A 17,792-nucleotide genomic window follows, 5' to 3' on the forward strand; every position below is an offset into this window, starting at 1 on the left:
TGCCAAAGTAATACAGTTGTAGTAAAGTTGTGTAGTCCAAAATAAGGTAGGATGGCCCCACGTGAAATGTTTAGCCCTTTACATTTGTCAAATAAAATTTGTTTCCTTCTCAACTTTTAATAAATACTAGTATTAATTCAATGAAGAACCTCTTGAACTATGAAGGATTGTGTTATGATCATAAAATTCAATCATCAGCATAATTCTGCTACCTTTATGTTTTCCATGTGAATAAAATGCTTACAAAGTTTCCTTTTTTTTTAAATAAAGGGATTGGAAGATGGAGGGAGTAAAAAAATATAATTGGGAAATTATATAAATACTTCCATTTCAATTTATAAATAGCAATCCAATCATAGACTTGAAGCTTCATTCTTTTAACTCTTCAATATTTAATATTGTAATCTTTCATGAAATACATTATTTGATCAGTAGCACTGATTAAAAAAAAGCTCAACTGGCCAATCATTAACACGCATTAATTTGACACAGCCTTTTTTTTTTTTTTTTTTAAGACCTAAGTTATGTGGGTGGTGTGCTTAAGTCTCTCAGGCTGTACTACAGTATAAATTCAAATGTGTTTATAGCACTTCTGCCTTTTGAAATAAAGCAGGACACACAGACCCTTTAAAATATAGGACAAGTAAACTCATTAAGTTAAAGGCCACATATTCATATCTCAGTAGTGTATATATGTATATAAAGCAAATGCATATAAAGCAAAAAAGGTCCATCTTGCATATCTCAATAGCCCTGCCAGAGCATTAAACAAATAGAAAATTAACTTGAAAGCAGCCTGAAAGGTTAAAAGGGGCAGTCTGAAGCATTCTTGGCTCAGTAATCAACTATTTCAATAAAATGATACACAAATTTGGTAAATAAAGTGGATAATGCCAACTGTTCTTTTAGATAATATGTATTTTTTTAAAGGTAGAAAAATATTTGTAGAGACCTTTCAAATGTAATTTTGATAGAGTGTCCAGGTTCAGCTTCAATCACCCACTCACAATTCAAAGAGTCTTTATAGTATCCTGGCCATCCTGGTGAGAGAATCAATCCACTGGGAGCTGAGAAATGGCCGCCACATGGAGCTGAGAAAATGAAATCAGAGAACCAGTGAGAACAGAAGCTTTAGAACAAATTGCAGAGATTATTATTAGTTCCAAGTGTAATTTTTTTAAAAGAACCTCTGCATGTACTTCAAAAATGCTCTTTAGTAACATTTTGAAAGTAAAACTAGATCCAGTCCTATTACTGAATGATTATTTTCCTTAGAAAAAGTAACTGAGACACGGCATGTCTATATCCTCTGCATGTCAGATAAACGGATCATCCTCAAGTGTCCTGATGATGTGCCTAAAATGCATTCTTGTGTCTCCGTCATTTTCACATTCAAGGCTTGAAAACAATGTAAATTGTTAGCTTTAATGTCTCTCTCTCTCTCTTTTGTTTTCTGACACATTATCAAATACTGCTCATTGATGCTACACACTGTCTAAAACTCTAATCATACTTGTTCCAGAATCCCTACCACAATTTGGGCCCCCACTGATTGAGCCTCTTCCCTGATATTTCCCATCCCCTGATTTCTCTCTTGCTTTAGTCCAGCCATCAGAATAATCTCCTTCAAATTACAATTTCATTATACCATTCCCTTCCCTAGACATCTACTTTGATCCCTTTTCCTTTACATTAGCTTCAAATCCTCAGTTTATCATTTCAAGTATATAATTTTCTGCTTTTCTCTAAATTTACAGACAATTGAAATCATAATGATAATATTGTAATTCCAGTAGGTCCTGATTAGGTATTTTGGTATAAACACCTCATTCTGGAGATGAAGAAACCAAATCCAGAGAAGAGGTACTCCCCAAAGTTTACAAGACTTATTAAGGTCTGAGAAGTTTTGAGGTCCTTTTTTTGTAAAAAAAAAAAATGACTTGAAAATACTTCTATTCTCCATGCGATAGCCAGGAGGTTTTTTGTTTTGTTTTGTTTTTGTTTTTTTCAATTGCATTCTGACCACACACTTCAATGGCTGTTTTCTGTGTTGACCCAGTAAGGTCCTGAATGAACTAGTTTACGGTCTAGCCTAGACTCTGAACTTCTTGACTTGACTCTGCAGCCCATGTATCAAGCCTGCCTGTACCTTCAGGAAGTATGCACAGAAAATATAAATAGAGCAAAGAGTATTGGAATTACTGAAAATTATCCAGGAAGGGGAAAAAAAAAGATCAAATATGTACTGTATTAGCTTATCAACATATTAGAGCCTATCCCCAATAACTGTGTTTTATCTAAATCACTCCACTTAAACTTTATCTCATGTGTTATATTTGTGTTGTTTACTTGTTTCTTTCTGTTTTATCTTGCAAAATTTCTAAAAGCTATTGCTCCAGACCCCATTTTTACTTGTTTTTATTTTTAAAATAATTTGGTATAACCTATAAACGAAATAGGAAATATTTACAAATTGGCCTAGGAATCCAGCATTACTATAAATATCCATTAGAGAATATTTTCATGTTAAATTGCCAATATTTGTTATTTGCATGAAGAAAAAAAAAACCTTTCATATAAAATTAGATTTTCTTCCTTAGTAGAATTTAATTTTGTTTCCTAAAAAGCTTTCAAAGGAGACCATTTTCATGAGGATTATTTACTCTTCATTGTTACAATGACTCATAATTAGGTTTCCTGTTGGGTTATTATGTATTTCAAAAATAAAATTATGTGCATAATAGCCACTTAAATTACCATATTTTAAAGACAGAGTAAAGTATCTTAGTGAGAGAAGGTCCTGGAAATATGGAGAATCGACAGAAATCCTTAATATGTCACGGACTCATTGTTTTAGGCAAGTATTTGTGCACTTCAGTCTAATCATCATTAAAAGAGGTAATCAGTCATGAAATTAACAATTGAGTAACAGGCCATAAAGGATTAAAAAGTAAAGTACTAAGTAAAGCCTTTTAGCTGGTCCCTCCATCTGAAGTGTGAGGGAGGCAGTTAGGAGGGGTCTTTAGAACAGAGGAGTAACTTAAAGATGTGATTATTGTTTGTTCCCTGAAAGGATTTTCCTGAACTGTGACCCTACTCAAAGGTGAGTCTTCTAGTTAACTTATGACATATTCTGAAGCAGCTTCTTTCTCTTACATAAAGGGTTGAAACTCTTCACATTTATTATTCCAAAAGTATGGGAATAGACTTCATAAGAGAGTGTGAAACCTAAGATGCTCAGTCCAGGTCAGTCAGGAAAAGCCTTATGGTCACAGTGACTGGCAGACACAGGGCAGGGAGATGTGTGCATGGAGAAGCTATAGTGTAGCAACAGCAGCAAAGTATGGAGTGGGCAAAATGCAAGAAAAAAATAAGAGGAGATCAAGTATGGAGAAAAGAGATGTAGAAATCTGCCCAAAGCAAAAGCAGTAAGAAATATAGGAAAGAAGAGACAGAGACAGAGCGCACGCTTTTGAACAAAGAACAACTAATAATATTAGTAACAAATATTTGAATTTGTAAAGTGAAAGTTAACTGTAAAAGGAATAATAAATTAGCAGCCTAAACCTTACAACTTTGTCATATCAGTGTACAGCTTATATTAAACTAATAATTTTCTTTAAATAGATTCGCTTATATTTTAACTTAAAGACTTTTTTAGACTTGCTCTAAGCAAAAATATCTATGAAATCACAGTTTTAATAGACTACTGATATTTTTTCCCAAAATGCTTAAAAATAAATATGTAGCTATTGAAATGTAATAAGTGTTTACACATTTAACAACTAAAATAGATTGTGTACCTTCAGGTACAAAGGCAACACAGTTTAAGACACACTTCTATAAAAGACAGTAACTATCCTTGCCTGAACAAAGAAAACTAGAATATCTATAAAACAGAAAGGAGATCAAGACCATATAAGGTGTTTTCAAAGTCCCATTCATTCATTCATTCATTCACTCACTCATCATTTACTCATTCATATTTCATTCATGGAGCAAATAATTGTGTGTTAAGTATGTGTTCTGTGTGGTTTTTGTACTACTTTTACCAGTTAACATTTATCGAATCTTTCCCATGTGCCAGGAACTGTGTGAAAAGTCCCTTGGATTATCTTATAGAATGCTCAAAAAAAAAAAAATCCAACTGCATTATAGATAAGAACATTGATATGTAGAGAATTTAAACAATTTGCTTATGTGGGACCAAGGCAGGCCACCCCAAGATTGGCCACATTGGCATTTTAATTATTTTAAATAAAGGTTACTGAAGAGACAACCTGGACAAAAAAGGACACTTGGATCCTTCTTGGTCTGCCTGAAAGCAGGAAATAAATCTCCCACATCAAAGATATCTTCCCTGTTCCAAGAGGTAAAGAGACATCCTATCACCAAAGATGGGAAATTTAGAGCTAAGAAGGCTGTGACTTTTTTTTTTTTTTTTTTTTTTTTTTTTTTTTTTTTTTACTAATTTACTACTGTGGTCCAAATTCTGTTTAGATTTCTTACCAACTGAAGCTCCTTAAGTTTTCTTTGTCCTGCCAATTCCTCAAAGATTCATTACCTCTTTGTATACGAAGTGTAGGAACTACCTGCCTTGCTCATTTCTTTAGGTTTCAATTTCATTATTGGTCTTCCTTGGGCATATAATAAAACTTTTTTTTTCCTCCTGTTAATCTGTTTCAAGTAAATACAATTCTTAGTTCAGTTGGGAGACTTTGATTAGTAGAGACAAAAGTTTCCTTTCCTTCACATATCAGCCAGAATGGATTTGAACAGAAGCGATTTGGTTCTCGAAACTTCTTTCCAAATGCCATTAAGTAATCTTTTTCCTTTTCTTATAGTGCTCATGTGCAAGAGACAGAAACATAAAGTAATAATGTCATAAATTCTATTAAAAAGATATGTCCATGGGACAAGGAGTCTGGAAGAGGACATGAATTAAGGCTCCATGCAAACCTAATAGGTTTAGTGAAGACAAAGATGGATGGCTAGGGGGATAGAATGTCCAATCCAAAGATTTTTATTCTTGAATTTTGTTTATTTATTCATGAGAGAAACACACAGAGAGAGGCAGAGACATAGGCAGAGGGAGAAGCAGGCTCCCCCCAGTGGAGCCTGCTGTGGGACTCGTCCCAGGACCCCAGGATCAAGTCCTGAACCAAAGGCAGACGCTCAACCACTGAGCCATCCAGATGTCCCCAACCCAAAGATTTTCTTTTTTTCCCAAAGATTTTTAATTCAAATTTGAGATTCTAACAACCCCATTTTAAGTGCTTCTCCAATATTATTATTTTTATTTCTTCATGTATTCCATTAATTCAATAAGTATTTGTTTAGTTTCTGCTATATATGTAAGATACTCTGCTAGTTGCTGAAATTTAAAAAACAAATCCATATGATATTTTCTCTGCCCTCAAGAGACAAGTATTCTACGTGGATGTAGGTACTCCGATTTTCCAATAGGCACAGCTAACATGCAATGCATGCTTGAGCTGGGTAGGCAGTCTGGGAACACAGGGAAGAGACAGGTAACATCCTAAAGACCTTAGGAAAGAGTTCTTGAAGGTGATTTTGTCAGAAGTGAATTTAGATTTAGAAAAATAAGTAGAAGACAGGGGGAGTTGCAGTAAGAGCAGAGGCAGGAAGTGAAAAATACTAATGTGTGTGAGGTAAAGTCAAGTAGTTCTTTGTTTCCAAAGTGTATAGTTTGTGGAGGAAAAAGGAGAGCACTTATGGTTTTATGCAGTGGTTATTGCTTTTGAAAACTTTTAAACCTTAGTAGGTACTCAGAGAACTTGTTAAAATGCAGATTTCCAGAAGGCACTTCTAGTAGTTATAAAGTGGGATCTAGAAAGCTGTATTGTTAACAAGACCTTACCCCACCCTGACCTCATAGGTCATTCTGCTGCTGTTTGCCCATAGACCACTTGACAAAACCTAAGATGTGACTGGTCTGTGGCTTCATGATTCTACTGGATGATATCTCAGGAGCCTGAGATAAATAAGTGATTTGCATCTGTTAGTGTAATATAGATTGTTGCCTCTTACCCCTGCCCCCCATTTTTAGCAATTAAAAACAGGACATACATGGTAAATGCACGGTAGACATAGTTCATTTATCTACATTTATTTTTCTAAGATCTGAAGAAAGTCTGTTATAAATAATTTGCGTTGGAGTGCTGACTCATTTCTGTGTTACTTTAAGTAGAACAGACAAATTCAAAATACCCAATATGTTTTAAGACCTGTATGAAAGAGTCAAAAGTGCTTCAGACTGTATTCAGATAAAATTCCCTTGAATAAAAAGGCCAAGGAATTTTAGTGTTCCACAGCAGGAGATGCTCTTTCATCTGAGAAGTGGCAGTTAGGTGCTCAGGGGATAGTTGGGGATGGGAAGAGCTGGGTGTGATCTCTGGTGGTTGGCTAGAAGTGATTTTAAAAAGGGAGTACTCTAACATTTCATCTATTAGATAGCCTTTCTGTAGAGCTGTGCATGATAAAATCTAGATAGCATCTCAAGGATTATCAAACAATGATGGTTCCATCCCCAGTCCCTCCCCACTCCCCCTTTTAACTTGCTTTATGGATATAGGTGTGGTAAGCAATCACTGACTCTCTTTAACCTCTGCACTGGATGATATTTCAAAGAAAATTAGGAGATATCTGTTGGGTCTGAATCTAGGATAAAAAGAGGAAGCCAGACACACAAATTAAAAGGCCAGGGTTACAGAGAAATGATCATAGTTCTGCAGCTTCTTCCATTGCTATGACCCCTTGATCCCTTCTCCTGTACTCAGCTCTACAGAGAGTGGGAGCAAAACCTTGCCGATTGCTACTGCATCACTTTCCCTACAATAGTCCTCTAGGAGAATGGAATTTAATACTATGTAAACATGTAATTAAAAGTGGGGTTTATTTTTAGACGTACACATATTCTTTCAATGAGAACCACAAATAAATTCTGATCTATGTATCAGACTGTTACTCTAATTACTCTTTCAAAAAAACTCCCTCCAAAGAGAATGCCATGTCTGTGAATGAGAAGGTTTTCCTATCCTTTGAAGCTAATTGAGTTCAAGAGAAAACTCCTTATTCTCAAAGGGAAAGTTTGTCAGGCATGTGGATCCAGTCTTGCCTTCAAACAGTTCTCCAGGGACTTCAGTCCCATCCTATTCACTCAAGGAATTTTCTCAGATATCCCCTTAGAGAGTAGGAAGGAGAATGAGCCATAGTTATGCAGGGAGTTCTCTGCTAAGGGCAAGGAAGTTCTTGCTTGAGTAAGCATTTTATGGTACATTCTGAAATTGATGTAACAAAACCAGAAATGGGTTTCCTTCCTTCCTTCCTTCCTTCCTTCCTTCCTTCCTTCCTTCCGTCCTTCCTTCCTTCCTTCCCTCCTTCCATTGCCTTCAAATATGCACCGCTAAATCTCCACCTCCTTAAAAAATGTTGAGCAGGTCCTCTAACATTTTCATCACTTTCAATATTAAAAAAAAGTTGGTCCTGTCCAAAATAAAATTATCATCTTATCTTCTCCATGCATCCACCCAAGGTGTGTCTCTCAGCAATGGTCAGAGAGGCTTGGAGGATAGGGAGGAGGGTGCTGATAGAGGACCAGCACTTGCTGATTCATTCATTCCTGCATTCACTTCAGCACTGAGAATAGTTTCCGCCTCATCTTATCTCCTTCCTCTTCCTTTTAGGTCCTTTTGCCTGTGGTGTGTTAGGGCTGGGATGGGACAGATTGTGCTGTCAGTCCTTTCTTGGCTATTGGCTATTGCCGTATCTCTCGTTACTTCTGACTGTTCCCTGATGCCTTCCATTGATCAGATATGGAAAATGTTTGTTTTCCATGAGAGTAAATGAGTCCTTTGGAAAGGGAAAGAGTGTGGAATGGTGGATTCTCAATGTAAAATTCCCTGATATAGGAGAAAGTCATCCTTTTCCAGTCACCTCTTGCTCCCATCCCTGGCAGTGTACCCGATGATCTCAGGTGGTTGGGTTTCCTTCACTTGGTGGCCAAGCTCCTGGTGATATTCATTTGTGCACAGAAAATTCACATCACTGACTTGCCAAATTTTTTGACCTAGACAGCTTTCTTTCTTTTCAATCTGTCAGCTTTCACCAATTTTCTTCCTCTTGATCAATCAGCACGGAAGACAGATCAGCAAGTACTATACAGTATAATCAGATATCCACTTGGAAGTCCTGCTCCTCTTTCTCTGAGGAAACTCCATTCTCTATGAGAGATTCTTCTAAAGCTTTCCCGTCAACTTGGCTTGAAGAAAAAAGACTAGTACCCTCCTCCCTAGAGGGAGATAAATGAAAAACTGAACAACTTTGACTTCAACAGTTTCAGATAGATTGACATACATTGACAGATAGATAGATAAATCAATCTAGATATTTATCTCCCTTACTTTCTTTTTCCTGATTTTATAAATTGCAAATGGGGTACCTGAGGTTATGACTGAGAAAGATGGATCAGAACACATTTAATTAGCCATGAAGAGGGTATCTAGATTTCTATTATTATTATTATTATTATTATTATTATTATTATTATTATTTTATATTACTATTTTATAGAGTGGATATTGTGACTTTTTTCTCCTTATTTGGGTGTCTAAGTTGCTTATACCAAAGGTACAGGAAAATCTACCCTTATATTTTATTTGTCAGACATTTTGCTCCTAATGTTTTTCTTGTCAGTTGGGGAGACTACAATGATAATATTATTAAATATTATGAGACTCCACCAGGAAGGGGTAATTTTTCTTTCAGTTAGTTTTAACTTGGTGTCTTAATTAAATCAACAGCTTTGAGCCAATAGCATTCATCTGACTCTGCCAATGTATTTCATTAAATGTAATCCTCTTTATCTATAAAGCAGTCCAATGAATGTATTATATCCTAATTATATTCAAGAACATGACCATGTAATCCAGAAGGCCAATATTCTATTTCCATTTTTGTTGAAAGGATTGCTTTAGATCAAAGAGGACATTGCTAGCTACAGTGCAGAGAGCAGGGGTGATAAAAGCCAGGTAAAAATGAGGAGAGATGCAGATAGTGAGCATGCATTAGAACCTTTCTGAGTCCCAGGGGAGAAATGATTTATGAAGTAATTAATCAATGGGCACAGATGAATTGGACAACAAATCATTTCTACAGAACTGAATAGGGACAAGGGCAGAAGTAGCAGGACCAGTTAGGAGAGTGTTGCACTAATTTGGGCAGGAGATGATGATTGCTGGGACCAGTATGTCAACAGTGGAGGAAATAAGAACTAGATGAGTTTTGAATATATTTCAAAGGTAGAGCTAACAAATTTTTCTGATGGATTGTGTATGGTTGTAGCAGAAGAAAGGAGTCAGAAATTGCTCCAAGAGTTTTGGTGTGAATTACTGAAAGAAAGGAGTGCTATTAATGATGATGGTGAAACTCTGTGACAGTTGCAGGTTTGGAATGACAGAGGGAGATAGATCAGTTTTGGACAGATTAAATTTGAGATGCCTATTAAACATCTATGTGGATATGTTGAGTAGGAAGTTGAATATACGAGTCTGGACTTCAGGGTGAAGAACTAGGCTGGTGATGTAAATTTGAAAGACATCAGCACATAGATATTATTTAATGTTAGAGACTAGATGACAGTTACCCATAGAGAGGATGGATAGAGTGGAGATATTCAAGACCTACCTTGGAAACTACAGAGATCATTGAAATGAGGAGATACCAGGAAGAGAGTCTAAAATGAGCCTGAGTAGTGTAATTAATAAAGTGAAATTTAATAAAATGTATAATTTTTAGACTGTGTAACTTACTTTCCATGAACAGTTAAATGATTATAACTTTAAAGTATTAAGAAATATTTGACTTTAAAAAGTAAATGGTAGGTACTTCAGGCTTTATAACAAAATATTGAATACATTGTAGTCCAACTCTCATTTTTGTCCTGTAAATAAATCCTTCTCATCTTTCAGTCTACATAGTTGAATTCAGTAGCTTTAAGAAAGTGACATTCACCAATGAATAATAAATTCTCATACCCAGGAGCAGTTTCCTTCTATGACTGCACCAAAGATAGGAGACTTAATTTATGTCCAACTGTCTTGCTTTCTAAAACAGAAAACTCTAGATAACTTAGCACTCACTTCTTGACACCTAGAAAGAGAACTTTCTTGTTTTATTATGAGTCTCATGGCATGGTATGTTTTTCAAGTTCTTTGGGATTCATTCGCTGGTTTATTACTGGCAAATACTGAAGCAGGCATTCATAAAGTAGAAATGCAACCCGGAGATTAGCTTGAAAAGACATGTCAAAAATTTGATCTTTCTCTTTTTTCATTGTTTTAAACTAATGCATGATTCCTGATAATGAGGTAGAGAACTGTATTTACCAACCTTCCAAGGAGATAAAATCTCAACTGAAACTATTAGAATGGGATAAACTACTCTTTCCTGGGGACAGAGCACAGTGGAATGAGTAGGTCTTGTATTAGTCTAAGGGTTAAATGTGGAAGAGAGGAGCTACATATATGTAAGCAAGGGCATGGGGCTGAGAGAAGAAAAATAGGAAGGTAGAGCACAGCTTAGTGATGATAGGACTGTGTGTGTAAGCATGTGAGAGATGATGATGATGATGATGATGATGATGATGATGATGATGATTATGATGGAGATGATGATTTTTACATTTAACCATGGGAGGGTGGGGGATGGAGGAAGAAATAGAGGGAGATATGGCTTAGGAAGATATTCAGGAAGCTTTCTATTTACTGTACTATATAAAATGTTTATATCTTAACTCTTAAAGAAAGCAAAGCAAACAGCTCTGTTATTTATTAAAACTTCTTGAATAACCTGGACAGTGCCCAAGTCCACCTGAATCAGATCATACCACATAATTGAGCCATAGCAGCAGCTAGATTATTAGAAAAAAATGAGTGCCAAATGGTGAAAAAGAATCAGACATGTGCAGAATACCAAAGCAAAGCCAAAAGGACAATATAGACACTACTCTGGATTGAAATGACAATCTGGGGAGAATGCTCTGTTCACAGAATAGGATGCTTCAGCCTAGACTCTAGGTGCTCGAGGATTGGAGTTGAACAATGTTACACAAATTCACAAATAGAAGGAACTTAAAACATTTTTTTCATGATATAACTATCTGGAAAGTAGTTCTTAGGTAAGTCCAAAGGATACCCAGTTTCTTAACTGGAGTTAAGAAACACTGGAGTGCTTTCTCAAAATGGAGAGGTTGATGTATAACTTCTGACCTGCTCCATTGGCCTGGCACAGTCCTCAAGTGATTGATTGCTACTGTTGGATTTCAAATTAAAGTGACCTTAGTAATCACTAGTTCAAGTCATCTTCCTCTTGGAAAATGCCCTTTTCTAGTGTGCATGAAGGAACTGTGATGGCTAATGGGAACACTGTCATCAGTGTCAGTGATGTCATTTTTGTATTATTTATTATTGTTATTATTGATGTTAAAAAAGAGGAATGTTTATTTGTAACCATGTCTCTAAAAAAAGTGAGAAATCACATCTCTCCCTAGGAGGGCAGCTTGTTCTATTTAGCCCATCTAATTTGCTTCTGTTATTGCTTTGCTCCTGTAAGCATTTGAGGTTATGACTCCTTATCTATAGCAATGGGCATTAGCTACTATTTGTGGACACAGATCCATCGAAACCTCCATCTAATGGCAGTCAGGCTCACCACCCTGGAGGATACGAATATCCAGATGAATCTGAGCTGAGTGCAAATGCTGGAATGGCATTTTCTGCGTATGTGTTAACCTCTTAATAAATTGTTAAAAGCAAGACATCCACTGGGCAAAGGTATGAACAGATGGGAGGATCAGAAGCACCTGTAACTGGTTCACATTACAATGGACTTATAGCCAATTGACCAAATGACCACACACATAAACCATATTACAAAGGGACCCATGAATCTAATGATGCTCAGATCATTTGAGGTATAGACAATAAGGCAGAGTTGTCTCAGCACTTTGGAGCTGGGCGGTCAGAATATGGTGGTCAGAGACCAGTGAGTTTCCCAAAGCCCAGTAAAGAAACCTCTCTGATACAAATATTGTACCTTGAGTTTTGCCTTCTGTATAGCAATATATGCAGAATGCTCACAAGGAACATTCCAGAAACTAGAAATGCTCTGGGATATTACCGAGAAAAAGATTCTAGGATTTGAGGTTTAGGGATGACTCCAGTTTGCATCGCTTGGTACTGTGAAGGAAATCTAGCTATACATTATATCCTTGAGAAAATTAAGGGAAAGCAACATCTTACCCATATTTCAGAAGATACATTCATACATCGAGGTGTGGAGAGAAATTGATCCAAACACAATAATTCTGTGTTCCTTTCTCCCCTTTTCCAAATTTTCAAGCACCTACGCTGGTCAAAAGGATGTTGAAGGAAACGGCGAGCCTCACAATGCCCTCAGAGACCCTTGAGAGAAATTCTGATCGTATTAGGAAAAAGAAAAAGGGTGTGGAAAGAAGAAAATCCAAGGGAAAATATTCTAAAAAGAAAATTGCACTTCCTGAGGGTTGTATTTTATGAGGAGGCTCACAGGTGCCCAACAGGGGTTTGGGCTGTGCAGAAAAAGAAATAAATGTGAGGCCAGAGGGGTCCTGAGGGGACAAAGAGGGAGAATGTTTATGCAGCTGTTATGAGTGAAAACTGGTGGAGACGGAGGAAGAGGATTTTTGAGTCAGTGGGAGCTGGGAAGCTTTCATGGCACATCATGAAAATCTCTCTGTCAGCCCATTAAGGTAGACCTATGATAACCATCTACACTGTTCGTGGCTGTAGGATATATCTTTGAAGGAGACACCATGCAGAGACTGGCCCTAGATACAGCCAGTTATATTCAGGCAACAGTTTAAGGGTAAGTGAAGAAGTCATTGATTGTCACACTGAGTTTGTGGAATTCAAAGTGAATGATTTCAATGCTGATTACAGGAATTCACATATTTTGTTTTCCATTAGTGAAACTGAAAGATCCCAAGGCTTTTGAATGCCTCTAATCATTCTTCCTCTTGAGAAGATTTGATCAACCCACTCTAGAGAAAGAGGTTCAAATTTTCACAAAGATAACTTAAATCTATCCTTGGTTAATGCATCAGTGGTGAACTTCGGGTCAGTAAATGAAATGTGTAACCCACTTCAGTCCAACAATTGCATTTAAGCTACCTGAAATGAATCCAAGTTCAGCTGTGGGATCATAGAACTGTATCAAATTATGATCTCATTTCTCTCTTTCTGCTCACCAACCCTTATTCAAGGACTATGATTGATCAAACATTTCCTTTCACTTTTTTTCAAAGATTTCCTACAGTTTTAGGGTTGAAGATTGGTTGATGCAGGTGGATTACTAATTTGCCAATATGCCTAAATTTCTAGACAATTGCAGTAGATTAGTTGGGCGGGTGTGTGTGTGGAGAGAGAAGGCAATCTTTAAAGAGGTTAGAGCTTTGTGTTGTGTTATCAAAACATTTTATCCTGACTCCCTTGCTTTATAAATCCTGATGGAAACAAGCAACTTCCTACTTTCTAATATTAACACACAACAATCCATACATACAAGCAACTTTTAACAATACATTTAATTTTGGATATTTTGTATTAACAGACTAGAATATAAATAGTTATCTGTATTAATCAGAACATACACATGTACGTATTTCATCCATATAAAATATTTAATATGATGATAAAGAACATTTTATCTAAAACATCAAGCCTGTATTGAAGGCTGTAACAGTGCCCTAAAAGATAAATTACAATAAATAATAAGCAAGACTTCTCTGTCAAAATATGGAAGGTGTAAAGGACAAAGAAGACAGGCAGAGAGGACTCCCAGACATAGTTCTTTGAGTCAGTGGGAGAGACTGTATAGCAAGTTGGGGAATAGTGGAGGGAGAGGGGTGATTAAAAACAGATCAACAACAATTAAAGCATAAACACATTAGGGAAGAAAAAGAATAAGCTTTCCTCAGCTAGTCTCAGGCTTTTGTTGTTAACATCTAAGTAGAACTGAGGCAAAACTAAAACTAAAGGAAATCTTTACAAACCTTAATTAGAGTCTCAGAAATTAAACCAGCCAGAGTGAACTATACAGGGGTCGACAGCAGCCTAGTTTATTGGTGGAAACTGCCTGGCAACATGGCCTGGGATATGGCCTGGGATATGGCTGGTGACCTGACAAGTGCCACAGTAAAATCACTTCCAGCCCACTCTGATTCTGCTTTCCCTGTCCCCAACCTCCTTCTCCTCCTCCTCTTCCTCCCCCTCCTGTTCTTCCTCTTCCTCTTTCTTCTTCTTCTTTTCTTCTTCTTCTTCTTCTTCTTCTTCTTCTTCTTCTTCTTCTTCTTCTTCTTCTTTCTTTTTCTTCTTCTTCTCCTTCTTCTTCTTCTCCTTCTCCTTCTTCCTCTTCCTCTTCCTCTTCCTCTTCCTCTTCCTCTTTTCCAACCTCATTCTTAGTCATGTTCCCACTTTGGGGTTAGATCCAGAAATTGGCAGGTGAGCCAAGTGTATGTAACTTCACTCAAACACCCAGAAAATAATACTCTTTTCCTTTGGAAACTTCACAAAGCTCTCTGGAAGATGCCTCAAGAGCCTATTGGCCTGTGCCTAATTAGAGTTTGGAATATTCGTTTCACTCATTTCTAAAAGTTAAAAGCCATTCATTTTTCACAGTGAAAAACTTGCTAAAATTGCTCTCAAATTAAGCAGTGATTCATAAAATGATTTGTTGAGGTCAAACTCATTATTTTTACCTTCTCATTCAGCTAGGAAATAAGCAGCCTCTAAGCCAACCCCCAAGTTAGGCAGGGGAAGATCCAAACAGCCTCAACAACTCCCTGGAGGTGGTCTCTGTGTCTGTTCACTGAACTGTATACAACAACCAGGGCAGAGGAGGGAGAGGCTCAGATCATGTCACTTCTGAGCTGAAGTGGCTTCCTGCTGGCCACAGATAATTTTAATCCATTTAGCATTGTTTACATAGCATGCCATGTTCTGCACCCCACTGGTTAGTCATCAACCCCTGACCCTCTATCCTCCACTCCAGTTCATTCCTTTTGTCTGAAACAAAATTTCTCCCATCTACTTTTCCTTCAAATACTAATGTAGGCTTTTCAGAATGATTCTCCAAATTTGAGTTAGGAACTACGATTAAAGGAATGAATGAGCTCAGGGACAAAGTATAATGGGGAAAAAAATGAACACTACTTTCCATCTTTCTTTCTTTCTTTTTCTTTCTTTTTTTATTTCACCCTTTATAATGCAACTCCATTATGTTATTTCTATATATATATATATATATATATATATACACATATATATAATAGTGCAGTCTTAACCATTGCCAGGGTAGCCTCTTACAAAGCCCATAACATCTGAGGTTTGGAAAAGAACAGTGGAGTCATCTGGTTAAGCCCCCTGATAATACAAATGAGAAAGTGATTAGAAGAGGAAGGAGGTGCTAGTTGAAGAGCTACGAGGAAAACATAATTGCATGGTCTGGGTTAGTTCATCATGAGACATTATGAAAATGTTTAACTCAACATAGGGTGGCATTTATAGGTAATGGCTGTATTAGTAAATGAAGTTTGTAATATTTCTGAAAATTATAGATTAAATATTCTCAATTTATCAGCTAGAAATTGAAAGAAAACGGCAAAAAAGCTTTCATTGTCAGTTTGGACACAGGTGAGAAGAAAAATTGGGCAAGTAAGAAAATGAAGAAATTCCTCAAAAAGCATCACCTATTCATTACATGATGATCTGTTAAAAGGTGTTTCATGGCTCTGGTTCATCTATCTATTCCTTAGTAAAACTTCTTCTATATCTTTTTAAATAAAATAGATATGTAATCTCAGGTACTGGAGTGGAAGGAGAAAAGTAGAATTCAGAATGGTAATTCTTATTGTGATAATTCTAAATTGAAGCTCCATACCTCATATAAACATTACCATAGATTCTAAATTGGTACACTATACATGATATATTTTAAGTAGGATCATTCTTTCTTTTTAGCAATATAATTTGTGACTTTATATGAGTGCATGTATTTAAGGATATAAACTTTCAAACATTGCATACACACACACAACACATACACACATTACATATGTGCATAAATTGCCCTGAACTTCCTTGACTACAACTTATAGAGCAAATCAAAATTGAAAAAGAAAAGGTGTTTAGCAAACTTTGCCCTCAAAAATTACACATTTTAAATAATGGCTGCTTTAGCATACATTGATTTATTGTTATTTCTTTATAGCAATTATTCATTGTTGACATTTTTAAAAAGATCTATTTATTTATTTGAGAGAGAGAGAGCGAGTGCTACAGGGAGGGACACAGAGACAGAATCTCAGGCAAAACCATCTCCTCCCCATACACACACAATACACTGAGCACAGAGCCTGCCATGGGGCTTGATCTCAAAAACCTGAGATCATAACCTGAGCCAAAACTAGGAGTCAGCTGCTTAACCTACTGAGCCGCCTAGGTTCCCCATTGTTAACACATTTTAAAAATTAAGTATTTATACTGTGAATAGTTAAAATACCATGAAAAAAGGATGACTAGAGTATAAAGTATACTAAACTATAACTCTATAGTTAAAAAGAGAATTTGTACATACGACCAAGATTTACCATATCTTAATGTATATCTTTTAATAAGAGCTCTTTTTTTAAAGGGGACTTCTAGAAAAAAAAAAGAAAAAAAGGGGACTTCTAAGAAAGTTTCTAAACAATTAATTTTAACATGAAACACTAACTGTAATTTAACTACATATGTCTTATGTACAATATTAAATAATATTTTAAGATAAAGATTACAACAGTCCTGGTAAACAATGCATTCCCTGTGATGGTTTCTAGGGCACAATGATGATCGGGTTATAATTTTCACTGGCCATTGCACTTACCTCCACATCTTGGAATGGGTCCACTCCACATTACTTTTCCATCCATAAGGATACATGTAATTGTTTCTGTTCCCTGGGTTTTAATAAATCCTTCTTCACAAATAACCGAAATTGAACTTCCTAATTGAAAGTTGTCTCCAAACCGCCGTGCATTGATTGGTATTCCAGGATCAGGACATTCATTATGTCCAAATGCTTGAGAAGAGCAAACAAAAATATACAATCAGTATGAGAGGGATTCTTATATATTTGGGATGAGAAAAACTGATTTTAAATAAGATTATATTTATTTCTAGAAAAACTTTTATTAAAAAAATTGATGGTTCTCCATTGACACAATCTATTTGCCTATGATGTAAACAAGTGTGATTGTTTTAAAATAGTGTAATTATTTTTAAAGTATTAATTATATAAAATAGAATTGCTTCTGCTTATTTCTGGAGATCATTAGACTTAAGCTATGTAAAAATTTCCAGTGTAAACTGATTAGAATTCTAATTATTCTAAGTACAAAGCAGGTTGACCACATCTCATTGCAAACTTTTATTGTGATTCACTCATTGGAATGGAGAGACAGTCTTGTGAAGTTATAGTGAAAGGTTCCAATCTGGTATGAAAGTCTTAAAATTTTTTTATAATTTTCCATTAGTCATCTATTTTCTGCTATGTAGGAAAGGGAAAGGGAGCTAACTCTTGCAATTACCATGTTTCAGACAGTGATAGGAGATTTGGAAAAGTTATAATCTCATTTAACATTTAGAGCTCTAAAGAGTAATGTGAGATTCAGAGAAAGATAAGTAGCTTGCCTCAGG

At 36.1% G+C, this 17,792-nt stretch overlaps 1 protein-coding gene across 1 annotated transcript in view; it reads right to left on the bottom strand.

Moving 5' to 3' along the window:
- Window positions 1-17,792, bottom strand: part of CSMD3 (CUB and Sushi multiple domains 3) — a 1,168,727-nt gene that overhangs the window by 395,917 nt on the left and 755,018 nt on the right. Inside the window, exons 16-17 of the mRNA XM_072774281.1 lie at window positions 16,981-17,175; window positions 953-1,091 (exon numbers count right to left, since the gene is read on the bottom strand). Coding sequence (XP_072630382.1) covers window positions 953-1,091; window positions 16,981-17,175 — 334 coding nt within the window. The remainder of the gene's footprint in view (window positions 1-952; window positions 1,092-16,980; window positions 17,176-17,792) is intronic.

Source organism: Canis lupus, chromosome 14 (assembly GCF_048164855.1).
Source record: "Canis lupus baileyi chromosome 14, mCanLup2.hap1, whole genome shotgun sequence".
Lineage (NCBI taxonomy): Eukaryota > Metazoa > Chordata > Mammalia > Carnivora > Canidae > Canis > Canis lupus.